This window comes from Pteronotus mesoamericanus, unplaced genomic scaffold, assembly GCF_021234165.1.
Source record: "Pteronotus mesoamericanus isolate MK-2021 breed Mesoamerican mustached bat unplaced genomic scaffold, CSHL_Meso_final scaffold_651, whole genome shotgun sequence".
NCBI lineage: Eukaryota > Metazoa > Chordata > Mammalia > Chiroptera > Mormoopidae > Pteronotus > Pteronotus mesoamericanus.
The window spans coordinates 24,194,217-24,208,444 of NW_026555325.1; the positions used below are offsets into that span (position 1 = coordinate 24,194,217).

Here is a 14,228-nt window from a genome sequence, read left to right on the forward strand (position 1 = left end):
CTTACTCCAAAGGGGGTTAATATAAATTACTCAGCAGGCTCTCTCAAAGACTTTTGGTTAACACTTTCTGTCTTTTAGCTGGACTTTAAAATCTTTATGTATGTTTTTGCTTGGCTCAAGCAGAAGTCATAGTCTATTCTGAAACATGAATAATGTTTATTTCCCAAAGATCCCTGCTACAGTCTGGCAGAGTCATTTTCACAGTGATTCCATTTTGCTGGAAGTCTTGGAAGAAAATCAGTTATGAGAGGGGTAATTACTCAAACCCTCTGAAATATGTGCTTGTGGACCCTTTAATATTAAAAACATGGCACTTCTCTGATTTTAAAAAATGTGAACCTGAGACATTACCAAACAGGCATGACAGGACCTAGGAAATCAGAGCAAGAAAGAGAATCCAGGAGAGAAGAAGGTGGTGGGCGTCGGGGGGACACCTGGAGGCAAGGAGGGTGGCCCCAGAGCCTAGACTCTGCCACCAGGGCAACACCAAATGCTGTTTTTCCTAGTGTCACCAGGTACCTTCCCAATAAACATTGATCTTGGGTGTCAGTTTTATAAAGCATAGCAATTACTCACCTATTCTATTTTCATCAGTCTATAGAGGAGTTTGTCCCATGTATGAATAGCACTGTTGGACTGGGATCAAATTAGACATCCCACAGATGTGATAGAATTTGCAGTTAGTTCTTAGATCCTTCTTTCACTTAAACTGGATAAAATATTCTTGATAATGAAAAGTGAATACAATAATGGAGAAAATGTAAACTGCTGTTCCAAACTCTACTAAAAAAGGTATCCAGGTTTCTGTGTTAGCCATTTAGGGCTTATGCAAGGATGGTAAACTAGGGATGGGGGGTGGGGAGCCAGCTTAGGTCTCAAGAGCTGCAGACCCTGGTAACCTGGTCTTTAGGCTTGTTTTTGCCAATAGACCAGGCACAAAATTTTTATAGTTCCTGGTCATCATACTTCAGTGTCCCAACAGATAAAACAGAAAGCAGTGCCTTTGGGAAGATATTGCTGTTATTAGTATTGGTTGTTTTAGGATTTCTGGAAGCTACGCTCTTTCTGTCAATTTCCACTGTTATGAAAATGAGAGACATTAACCACTAGCCAAGATATATTTTTTTTCACATGGAAACATACAGATTTTTATCACACCTAAAGGTAAAAAAAAAATAGGTAAACTTTCATTCCATGATAGTGGGAACATGTGTCCAAAGAATAAAAAACAAGTGGTTATATCAAAATATAAAGGACGGCCTTTAAAACCAGACCTGCTGAAAGTATATTACTTTGTTCACTAAAGTTCATCTACTCTCTGAAGTAATCTAGATACATATTTTTTAAAACAACTAGGTTTTTCTAGTGAAAAGCATTACTTGCCTTTACCATTTACTTTAAAGAGTACCTAAAATATCATGATATAAAAACTTTTGCTCGAACCAAAGAAAAACAGGGACAGAATGTGCACTATAGATCCATATAATACAGGAAGAAAAACCATTTGGCTGTCTCGAGCTCTCCACATATTCCCACATCTGACATTCATTTTGAACTCATAAATGGGACTACCCTCCCTGACCCCCATGGCCCCCCCATTCCCACCACCTTCTATCCTGGATTCTCTTTCTTGGCTTTGATTTCCTAGGCCCTGTCACAACTGTTTGGTAAATGTTGTTTACAAGAACTATTTCGGTGTCATTGAAAGATAACAATTTCAAGATTGCTTAGCAGCATGGATGTGGTGGGTCAAGGTTTGTTCTCCCTTAAAATAGTACTTCCTTTTATTTTGAATTATAAATCCTCAAGGTCAGGGACACTGTCTCATCCATCTTGTATCCCTTGGTCTTTGCAGAGTACTGTATAATATTGCTACATTAAACATGTAATAGGTGCCATATACATGGCATACAATACATATGCAATGTATGTTTATTATAATACATAATAGACCTGAATATATGCTTAATAAATATATGTCGTATATTTATTACAATGAAAATTTAGAACTGATTGGCCAGGAGAAAATCAGTATAGCATGGAATAGAGTAATCGACATACAGTAAGAAAATTCAAATTATTTTTTATAGATGTTGCGAGGTGGTTATAAAATTTCTGCTTCATAGTGTGCTGAAATCTAATGTAATACCAAAACTACTGGTTTTAAAGAAGAAGAAAGCCAGTCATAATTGGTAGTGCTTTTGTAACCAAACAGTGTGAACCAAGCAGGGCAGCAGGAGGAAGCTTGTCTGTGAATCAAGTCGACATTCTGAATCTCTTTTTCTACTCTGGGTAACTGACAGTGTATGAGGAATTTGCTCATTTATCTAAAGGTTACACAGCAGGGCATTGTGCACATAGGAATTGTGCCTGTGTGGAGGCCAGTATGTCCCTTTCTCCTGATCTGTTATTCTTTATTTCAAAAGATAAGAGTTCATTGGAGTTGGGCATACCAGCCTCAGAAACCCAGCATTCAACTCCAAGAGAGCTTGGTCATCTAGTCCAAACTAATTTCCAGATGAGGAAACAAATTTCCAGAGATGTTAAATGACCAGCCAAAGTCATACAGCTCATTCTCAGCTTCTAGGAAACGGAATGCAATTTTCTGTTCCAAGCCCCAGGCTTCCCTCACTGCTGCCTGCTGGCCCTTTTCATTGGCTGTTTGGCAGAAGAGACCGGGAGCCAGGTAGAGCCCAAGGAAAAGTTAATTTGGAAAGTAGGGTAGCAGACACTTGTCATAGGAAAGAAATTTAAAGTAGAAGAAAGTGAGTCATTTAGATAGGGGAGTTAAAAATACAGAGTTAAGGCTCTCAACACTTCATGTGCACACTGTCATCTCTTCTCATGGAAGGAGAGAAGAGAAGGGAGAAAAGTTGCTTTGCTCTGACCTGTAAGTGGCGTGTGCTGAGAAGTGTGGCAGGCATAAACCTGAGCGCCATAGACGCCCGCTCACACCAGCTCTCAGCGCTGGCAGCGTGCCACCGATGGCAGAAGCTCCGACACTTCTTACCTGATGGTGCCGGGTGGTGGTGACAACTGAGAAGGGCTGTTTCTAGCTTGAATTGGAGGAAAAACAATTTAAAAAACACACTCTCAGAATGTGTCTAAGTTACTGACCATTATAAAAGCTGCCCAGGAGGCCTCATGGAAAAAAGGGTTTCAACTGTCACTTTTTGACTTGGAGAAGAGTTATGAAACCAAGGATTTCCCCACCAGCAACTATTTCATAGGCTTATATTAGGGGCCGGCGTTAGCAGTCATAATGCCTGGGCGTTCCTTGCTCGGGCCTCAGAGGCCGGCCAGCTGCCAGTCGCCCCGGCGTCAGCAGCAGAGGGGGACGCAGAGCAACTCCGATATGGAGGGCTGTGCCCCAGGCTGGAGCTGGGGGAAGGTGACACTCTGCCCTTCTGGAAGCACATACGCTTGGTGTGAGCTTCATGCACATGAGCACATTGTTTGAATTTTGTATAAAAACTGTCAATGGGAGAGTTGGGAAAATGAATGACAGAAAAATGCTGAAGGAAAAGAAAACAAAAATGGGAGAGTCACAATACCAGCTTGCCCATGAATAAAATTAACTGAAAAGTAGATGAAATAAAAGCCACTTGGGAAGGAGTTTATGTCGGAAGGGTTGAGGTGAGACATTGCTCCTCCGAGGGACAGGGACTCTCTGTGAAGAGGGAGCACAGGGGTCTGGAAGGCAGCGTGAAGGGTGACCACCTGCTCCTAGACCTGCAGAGGTGTGTCTGTCCTCCACTGACCAGGACACAGTCCTCACCAAGAACCAGGATCCAGTCCATGCACAAAGGATGAGCCGCTTGCAGCAGAGCCCAGAAATAGCTTCTGTGGCGTCTTGGTTGTGCCATTTATAGAGTCAGTATTATCTTAAGACAAGGCATGACTGGCATTTTCACTAACCAGCAGTGATTCACTTGCCCAAATGAATGCCATGGTATTAATCTTGCATGCTTTTGGAACTGTTTTAAAAATGTCCGGTGTTTGAATGCCCCCCTTTTCTGCAGTTATTGGTTTCTCTCTCGCTGAGTGCAGAGGATTTTAACTGTTGCTGTCTATCTGTGTATGCTTTGCAGCATGAAAGAGCAATGCGTAAGGGCCCTTGTGCTGCTTTGGGGTTGACGGGTTTTGTGTCTGAGCAAGCAGATCTCAACAGTAGCCATGTTAGATTGCAGTAATAAATGTCTCCTTTTTTTCCCCCTGTAGCAATGAAAGCCGAAAAGAGAAGAAAGCTGACTCACAGAAAGGTGTTGACAGGGAGACTTGTCTATGACTTGATCTTCAATTTATTTTTTACAAATATATGAGAAGAGTGCCACAATTATTAATAAAATTGCTTTGATCATGTATTGTAAATTCTGTCTCTCATCCCAAATCCACCTTCCTACTGTAAGTAGTGCACTACTTGTTTCATTTCTGTGTTTAAACTTCTGAGCATTGAGACACCCTTGTGAGCATTTACAATAGCTAATGCAAGAACCTCTGCATTCCTTGTGTATGTTAGGCATTTGTAAACACTGGATTCTCATTGTCAGTTTTATGAGAGCAATAGCTTTCTTAAAGAGATAAGTAATATTTACCTAGTTTGTATTTTCTTACTGTAGTGACCTGAAGATACCTGGTAATTTCATTGAGAAGAATTTTGAAAGGTAGTCTTCTTATTTTTTATAGCTTAGCATTAGTGACTTATTTCAAAAGACCCAAATCAAAAATTTAGTTGGTAAGCATTTTTTAATAACTGAATTTATGCATTTGCTTGATTTAATATGATACACTTAATACTTCAGAATTTGTATGTAACTAAAACTTAAATTTGAAAAAATACATAGAGACCTATTCACAACTTGTTTAAAAGAATCAGACATTAATGCAAAGAGTCAAGTAGGATTTGCTTAAAATTCAAGTTGTGCTTACATAATCCAATATTAGGCTTGTATGGATATGCTTTAGGAAACCAAGTTTCGTGAGACTTTCAAAAAAGCCTTTATCAGAAATATGCTGTTAATTTTCTCTCCTATTGGCAACAAATATTTTCCAAATAAACCTATTATATATATACACACATACTCGTGGAATACCAATGGTGAGTCATTGTACATGAAATTCCACTCCTGTACAGTTACTCTGCTGCTAAAAGTCATGTACAGCTTAGCGCTGCTTCTGAATCATGTTCTAATGTTAGACTGACAGGTCTCCAGTTGAAATTTTGTTTCTGCAAAGCTCTTTTCCACTTTTTAATTAAATGCATGTTGTAAAAAAATAATCTTTTAAATGAAATTTTTAGATTCTGTTTGAAAAGCTTCTGTAGATATTTCAGTTCATATGAAATCATCTTTACTAAGCTTATCCAGAGGAAGAAAAGTCAAGAATTTTTGAGCATTACTAAAAATACAGTATTTCTTTTGTTTTAGATGAACGTGAAGTTAACAAAGACTAAATCTCATAGTACTCTTGTTTCCTAATAATGACCAGTGATCATCAACCTTATAATCTTCAGTGTCCAATTTGATAATCAGTCAGAGCCCTGTTGCTTTTTCAAACTATTAATTACATATTCGGTGTATAAGTGCACGTGAAAAGTGAACAACAACAATGACAAAAAAAAATGCTCTTGTGATTAAGCTTATGAAGGAAATAAAACTATAACAAAGCCTTCTTTAGGTTCAACATTTTGATACCTTCTGAAAAATTTCCCTCACAATCTTTTAAGGAGCCATTTATTTTATGGAACATAAGCCTAAAAAACATAAGAAGAATATGCAGTTAATAAAGTCTGTGTTTATAAATGTCAAGGGAAAAAAATACAGAAACTTTCCATTCCAATATGTTGCCTTTGTGTATTTTATAATACAGATATTATATCGTAAACATTCTCTTTGTTTTATGGTTTAGACTAACTATACATGCCAGTCGGTCCCATAAGCAGCCTCCTAGTGTTTTAATATATTAATCACTATTCTGTTAAAAATGATCATAGTGAAATAAAACCTTCACATGATCACTTATTTGAATAAGCAATCATATCCAATGAAATTCTGTATTTCTGAATATTTTTATAGTCATTTTGTTTTTGTGTGAATTTTAATGATATCCCTATGTTAATCCTAATATTTTGAAATCATGAAATATAAGAAAAATGTAGTGTTATATATTTCCTCCTAACTTCAGAATCCTGGTCAAAATTAGTGACTATCTTGAATGTAATTTATTGCAAAGTAAAGTAATGTGTAAATGTGACTAGGATATTGTGTTTTTCACAATAAGAAATGTTACGTGGAAATAAATATTTATGCTAATTTTCTTGCACATTTAAAATTGTGATTCAAGTGTTTTGTCTTTTTTACCCTGTAGTGTTAATCAGTAAACCAGTGTAGAACATTTTGATTGTTCAAACATAATATTTAAGTTTAGACACCCTTGATGTAAAGAGAACTTGGTGAAGTAGACATTTCAAGAGTATCATTACAGTTTGAGCTTTATGAACAGAACGCTTTGAGGGCTGTGTTAGAATGCATGTCTCCATTTTCCCATGGAGCAGTCACTTGGGTACATAGCATTGCTCATCATGACATGTAAGAGCTTCCAAGGTCATTAGTGGGATTTCTCATTATTGAAACTTCTTAGACTTCTGTTTTTTACCTACCATGGCAAAAGCATTTCTTAAAATTTGTCTCCTTGTTTATTACAATAGGTCAGTTGGGACCATTATTCTTTTGTTGCCATCTGGCTGTCTGTTGGGGAGATAATTGCATTCAGAACATTCGGGTTAATATTTTTCTCTTGATTTGCATGTTTACTTTGTAATTGCTACCATTTCACAGCCTTTGATATTGGGAAACTTTTTCCTAGATATAATAATCTGAGTGTCTCCTCAGCATAGTTTAAGTTCATAGCCTGATAAAAACTTTCCACTAACAAGCCACAAGCAACTTGTATTTCAACGTGATCTCTGGATCTTACAGAAATTTTCTTGGCTCTTAAAAGCGTGACCTGTTTTTTCTTATCTGCATTGACCTACTTCTCTTTCTGTTAACTTTAGCCTATTTGCTCTTAATTGTCTGGCCATTTTATTATAATTGCAAGATTGCTCTCCAAACTTTCCAAATATCTATCTCATATATTCATACAATAGAATGAAATGAAATTACAACCATCTGAAAGTTTTATGAATGTGATTTGGGTAATATGATGATTCTCTATCTACTTTAAAAGGTTTCTTATAATCTGTCCCCCTGAAGACGCTGTATTCAATATTCAAGGTTACTGATAATACTTTAATTTAGAGAACTCTTTGGGCATTTTCCTTAGAAAGCTGTAGCCTATTGATACAGCTGTCACTCTGTTCAGTTTCTATTGGTGCATTGGCCCCTATCCTTTGTGCTGGAACTTTGAAAATGGCACTGTGACACTTGCTTTTAAGGGCAGGGTAGAAAACATAGCTAAGTTGGTGTTATGATTAAAGCACTGAATAATTCAAGGATGGAACTCGGAGTAAGGCAGTGTTTGAGGAAAATGTTATATGAGGTAGCATATAAATTAGGATGGAAATGGGGCAGGAAACCTACTCCAAGAATTGCAAAGATTCCCCATCACATGTCAGTATTGAAATAAAATGAAACAAAGAATTAAAGTATATGTTACAACTGGAGCCTGACATATTTGTTATATGGTATATTTGGAGGCCAATAAACAGCCCAATATGGTAGAATATTAGGAGGGTAGTGGAGACCTGTAAAAAAAAGTAGAAACACAAGTGGAAAACATAATAAATCATGTTGAATTCTATATTGGGTTATTTGTCCATTAAGAGTTCTGAGTAGCAGGGAGGCATGAATTTTTGGAAAGGTTAGACCGGCCACACTGAGGAGATTACTGTGAGGAAAAAGTGGAGCTGCTCCCTTGGTGATGCTGCTCCCAGCGTGACTTTTAGAGGCGCCAGGCAAACTCCTTGGGTACTTAATTAGTCACTCCAGATACAGTAGCTTTATTATAAATCCTTTTGTGTAGAGAACGCCTTTATATAAAATGTCTTAGATTTTATTTGAAAAAGATATTCTGAAAAACATGATGTCAACAGTAATCCTGAGACTATGAAAGAAATCTATGCGTGGTACAAAATTCAGCCAATGTCTGGTTCATCTGGGTCCAGAACCACCTTCTCTCTGCCCATCCTTTGATTCTCTTCATTACATCCATTTTTACCATGGACTTAGCTTTGTAGCTATGTAGCCTTGCCATCGAGTATGGGTGTAGTCATAGATGTCTGCCATGTGACTTATTTCTGCCATTTGTTTATAAGCTCCCTGAAAGCAAGAATAGTGTTTTTTCCCTCCTTTGTAACTCTCCAGAGCCTAATTCTCTGTTCTTAACCACCAAGCAAAGGTTGTGGACAGTTATGAGACAAACATATCAGAAGATCCTGGTGCTCAGTTTTATTAAGAAGGATTAAAGATGCAAAAAGGATTCTCACATGTTAGTATTGGAACAAAAATAAATGAATGCTTCTTTTTAGAGGTGTGTCTAGCATCTGTGGACACTGAGGCCTCAGGTTAAAACCTGTGCAATCTGTGGAGTCATCAAACTGGGAAAAGAAGCTGAACAGTTGTGACGAGGGGGGAGGGGGAAAGGGGAAGGAAGGTATCAGACATAAGATATAATGCCAGACAGAGAATATATATTATATATACGATGGAGTCTGTCCGGAAAAATTCCAGCCATTGTTAATATAACGAGAACAGTTTGCACAACATTGATGTAAACTAGCAGCCAAAGAAAGGGGACTGGAATGTGCATAGCGAACAAGGATGACTTCATTGTGCTAGTCAGTGGAAGCAGTAGATGCATCGAATGAGTATGTGCACTATGTGGCCATCACATTCAAAATGACCAAGTAGAGCAACAAATCTGCATCAGATTTTGTGTCAAGCTTGAATATTCCTCCACAGAAACTGTTTGGATGATTCAGAAATCCACAGCTACAGGCAACTGGTGATTGGCAGCTTCATCACCACAATGCCATTCAGGCATCACGTCTCATGCAGAGTTTTTTTTTGCAAAACATCAAATCACCCAGGTGACTCAGCCCCTCTACAGCCCAGATTTGGTGCCCTGCAACTTCCAGCTTTCCCCAAAACTAAAACCACCTTTGAAAGGGAAGAGATTTCAGACCATCGATGAGATTCAGGAAAACATGACTGGGCAGCTGATGGCAACTGGGAGAACTGTGTGAGGTCCCAAGGTACCTACTTTGAAGGGGACTGAGGTGTCATTGTCTTATATACAATGTTTCTTGTATTTTGTATCTTCTTCAATAAATGTCTCTTTTTCATGTTACATAGCTGGATACCTTCTGGACAGACTATGCCATACTTTGTATAATGCGCAACCACATTTTTGTGTGCATTATACACAGGATTGTTATACCCATTTTTATACCCATGGTATATAATGTTTATATCCATGTATAATGTGCATGCTTATTTTTCCCTCAAAAATTTGGGCAACAAGGTGAGCATTATACATGGCAATATATGGTGTGTACACACACACACATATAATATTCACAGAAATGCAAAATTCTGTGAAGTAGGTATTATCGTACTTCTTTCAAATTCAGAAACTGGGTTCAAAGAGGCTATAATGGTCTTTAAAATGTTTCTCACTGTGAGTGGTGGCCCTGAGATTCTGACCCACATCCGTGTAACCTCAGCTGCAGTGTCCTGTATCTCCAACACGAGGTGAGGTGTAGAAGTCTTCCTCATTTAACAGGGCACTCAATTCTAGCTCATGCAACCAGACATGGGCCAAAATGTGTAATATTTCTCCTCAGTTATATTCCATTTTCTTTGTCACTAATATAGCTGTGATTAACATTGGAAACCAAACTTACTCAATAAAATCTTTTCCTTGCTCATGAGTCACAACTATCATGACTTTGGGTAGAAGAAACTTAATGGAATAGTTAGCGTTTTGGTTGTTTGATGAGTTACATTTCTCACTATACATGTGTTTTAAGTATCTGACAAATTTGGGATGATTGTTCTAATGAAAGATTATGTAGAAGAAGAACTTTGAGTTTGTTGAAGTTTAAAGTCTGTAATACCAGAAAAGATTTTCTTCTCAATTTAACTGCAAGGAAATTATCTTTCTTTTTATTAATTCAAATTCTTCAGTTTAAATATTAATATTATCATAGAAAGGCGACATGCAGAAAGACGATAAATTTCTGCTGAGCATGACATGGATCTTACTAATACCATCCTCTGAGACTTTCTTATGGATAGTGACGTTATGCTTTATTACCTGTATTCATTTCTCAATCTCAACCATTTGTATCCCTCAGGAATCTTGACTACACACTCCAGGTCATTCAGGTTATATTTAAAAAGGTTCTCCAACACAGCTGAAAGAACTGTCACAATTCAGTAGAAAAAAAATTCTCTCACTTCACAATCTGAAAAAAGGCATTCATGTGTTTTTGGTATGTTTTTCATTTAGAGATTATTAAATCTTAAATATTGTACAAATCTGGTAAATTTGTAAATTAGAATTCTCACACCAACTTAGAGCAAAATCAGCAAATGCCAAGTGGTGGAGTTGGTAGCCTCAGTGACAACCTGTGAACAGAAAAGGAGACACCTAGAATAACGTACAGCCTGATGAGTTCATTGATCTTTATGGTGATGACCTTGAGTCATTGAGGACACATTGAGTTATATTGCATGCTTGCTATTTTAGAAAGCAGAGAGGTATGTAATCATTTTAGCAAGGTTTCCAACCAAAAAATGTTCAAAAATAATTTTAAAGTGATTTTCTGAAAAGCTTGATCAAAACTTAAAAAGCAAATTCTGTATCCATAAAAGAGATGTGAAGAGTTCTCCCTTCCTTTGGTGTATGCACTTCTGGGAGCTGGTGCACTCCAACAGGTTGTTTTTGAAATGAATCCTAGCATCCATGTGCCTGAGGAAGCTCCCTGTGGTAGACAAGTCCGCATATCCTACAGGATCATTAGTTCCTGGGTGTTTCAAACTTGCCCTCAACTAAATTTTTCTCTAAGTTGTCAATTTCTTCAACTTCTTTTTCCAAAATGCTAATTTAACTCTTATTGGAGAGTAAAACTTCTCCTAGGAAGGTCAAATGAAATCTACTTTAACCTCAGTCACATTATTACCATTTACATTCTTAATTATGCAAAAAATATATGCTGGTTTTTTAAAATTATTCCTGGGCTCCAGAGAAAACATTTAGCATGTTTAGACACTAAAAGAACAATGAATTCATAGTTTTGGTATTGTACATCACTTGTAAAATAATATCAAGTCAGACATTGTACATTTTCAGATATTATACATTGATCTTATTAATATTTGATATTGTACAATATATGATTTCAGTTAAAATAAAAGGAGAATTTCTATTTGCTTTATGATGTGAGCATATACTCTATGACTACTGTTCTGGATATAGAACTCTGAGAAATTGGTAGAACTACTCACTATGATTGAATTCTATCAAGAAATAAAATTATAACAAGAAACCTAGAGGTTTCAATGTCAGTTTATAATTCCAGTGGATGAGTGGGACTTGAGACTTGAAGTGAAGCTACTCAATCACATGCTCTGAAAATAAAGTTGAAGATGAATTTCACAATCCTCTATCCATTCCTATGCATGACTCACTAGTTTAATATTAACAGATTTTCCCCATTTCTTTCATTTTAAGATATTTATACTATAGCTCACTCTGTAATTTTTCCCAGCAAATGGTCTGAAGCTAAGTTTCAGTTCATAAAATTATTTTTTTTTAAAAAAAAAAACAAGGACATTTGCAAATAATTGAGCAAAAATGTCTTGTTTCCTCAGTTATCTAGACATTATTTTGCTAGGCTAAAGTTAGCATATGAAATCTATGCTTTCATTAATTGAGTTATATGATCCAAAAATAGTCAAAGTCTTAAGTGATTGACCTGATTCTTTTTAATTCTCCTGAGCCATCAGAGCTACCAAGATGATATTGTTGATATTTTTGATATTTGTTCTTACAATATGAGCCTTATCATAGTTACCTGGAATAAAATTATAAATTGTTATATAAATAACCAAAATTATTTTAAGTTGTTTTTTTCAAAAGTTATACCTATAGATAGGTATATGGTAACAGAAATTATATATGTGTTGGATAAAAATCTTATGAACTGCTTAATTTAACACATTTCCATGTATCTATTTTTGATAAGAAATGAACTCACCATGTTTACAAGGCTAGCTGGTATAACAGACAAAATAAAAGAGCCTTTCTGGATAAATATGTCCATATGCCAAAGTGACTTAGATCTGATTCAAGATGTAAAACTCATTACCTCTGAAAAAGTGAAGGTGCATTTATTAGATGACCAGGAGAAATTCTACAGTATGTAGAATGAAAATAATAACACAGAACTTTACGGTTTATTTTTAATTTTTAAAAACAAGTCCAAGGAAATAAAAACACTCTCTTCATTAAGATGCTCAAAGAAATAAGAAAAATGGATGCAAGGACTCCTTCAAGTTAGGATTTAGGATACAAATATTTTCATCTTTTAACAGGGCAAGCTGGGGTTCACATCTCATCTCCAAGCTGCCTCTTTCCGGAGGAAACATCAGTGTTTTTTTAAAGCATGTTTCCAGTGCTCTGCCCTCACCCCTGCTGTGTTTTTGTAGCACCTATAGCCGTAACCGGCCCCTGGGGGCTCTGCCTCCACGGCAGTTTCCCTCTCGTTTCTTTGGAGTCTGTTCAACTGCTGTGGTTTTTCTCAGAAGTCAGTGCTTTGCATATATGATTTCCTGAGACAGTTTGAATAGTCTTTCTCAGAAAACTGTGCCGTTCTGGCTGCGAACAGCTCTGGCTGAGAGGAGCTGACAGCAGCCTGGTCAGGTCCGCACACTTGGACCGGCCTTCCCAGCCATGCCCGGCTGGCTCCTCTCCCTACCGGCCTCCTCCTACCCCCGCTTCGGTGACATCACTGCCCACATCTTGCCATTTCTTTAAAGAAAAGAACAAGATTTGGACTAGTCCAGTTAGAAAAAAATAAAATGCTGCCCAGGAAACCTATGCAAAGCTCCCATAAAAACAATTCATAGTTGTTTCAGCAACTGATGTGGAAATGATTTTAAATAATAAACAAAACCAGACTGAGTAATTCAATTTTTTGTAAGGCAGTAATCTGTTGCAAAGGCAGTAGTCCCCACTTAGGGTTCTAGATAGGAAATTTGGGAACAAAGTTAACCTTAAATATCTTGATTTGAGTATCTTTTTTAAAGATCATCTTGACAGTGTGGTCTTAAGATAATGAGAACAAAATGTCTTTTAATAAGCTTTAAATGGCATGCTGGTTCGAGGTGCTAAGGCAAAGAAAAGCACTGTTTTATAAAGTGGGTCATGTGGGTATATATATGTTGGTGTGCTGCGTTGGTACCGATTCCATGGTCTTCGTCAGTATACCACTGGAGAGAGAAAGAAACAGGTCAGAATTAGAAAGTCAGTTGTCTTTTTTCCCCAATCAATTCAAATGAGCATACATAGAATAAAACAGGATATTTTAATTCCTGAATCAGTGTATGAACTGAAACATAATCCAAGAGGGTGTCTAATTCCCCTCAGAGCTCTTCCAGGGCATATTGTTCTGTCCTACAGGAGAAGGTGTTGAGAGAACTCACTGCAAATTTGGCTTTCCTGTACAGTGCTATAAAGATACACATATTCTAATAAAAATATCCAAATCCACTTTCAAATTTGAATCAAAGGACACTTAGGACCATATCAAGCACAGGAGGGATACTTATCCCTTTAAGCTCACTAGTTTTAATTAAGTATCATCAAGTGTCAAGTTTCTCCTACACTGTAGATAAACTGTATTAAAGACAAGTGTTTGGTCCTGACTGGTGTGTCTCAGTTGGTTGGGTGCATCCCCTAAAGCAAAAGGTTGCGGGTTCAATTCTGGGTCAGTGCCCATGCTTGGGTTGCGGGTCTGCTCCCTAGCAGGTCACATACAAGAGGCAGCCGATCGATGTTTCTCTCCCTCTCTTTCTCCTTCCTTTCCCCTCTCTATAAAAGTAAATAAATAAAATCTATTAAAAAAAAGGAAGGAAGGAAAAAAGGTAGGTAGGTAGTTTTGGCCCTGGCCAGGTAGCTCAGGTGGCTAGAGTATTGTCCTGATACCCCAAGGTTGCAGGTTT

At 37.3% G+C, this 14,228-nt stretch overlaps 2 protein-coding genes across 5 annotated transcripts in view; one reads left to right on the top strand and one right to left on the bottom strand.

The window, feature by feature from the left end:
* The window catches only part of SLC4A10 (solute carrier family 4 member 10), a 277,734-nt gene extending 271,468 nt beyond the window's left edge, over window positions 1-6,266 (top strand). For all 4 annotated transcript variants that reach the window (XM_054562648.1, XM_054562649.1, XM_054562647.1 and 1 more), the window contains one exon: window positions 4,222-6,266. In XM_054562648.1, the coding sequence (XP_054418623.1) occupies window positions 4,222-4,288 (67 nt within the window). In that variant the 3' untranslated portion in view covers window positions 4,289-6,266. The remainder of the gene's footprint in view (window positions 1-4,221) is intronic.
* Window positions 6,267-12,451: 6,185 nt separating this feature from the next.
* The window catches only part of DPP4 (dipeptidyl peptidase 4), an 81,365-nt gene continuing 79,588 nt past the window's right edge, over window positions 12,452-14,228 (bottom strand). Inside the window, exon 26 of the mRNA XM_054562758.1 lies at window positions 12,452-13,496. Within this exon, the coding sequence (XP_054418733.1) occupies window positions 13,395-13,496 (102 nt within the window). The 3' untranslated portion in view covers window positions 12,452-13,394. The remainder of the gene's footprint in view (window positions 13,497-14,228) is intronic.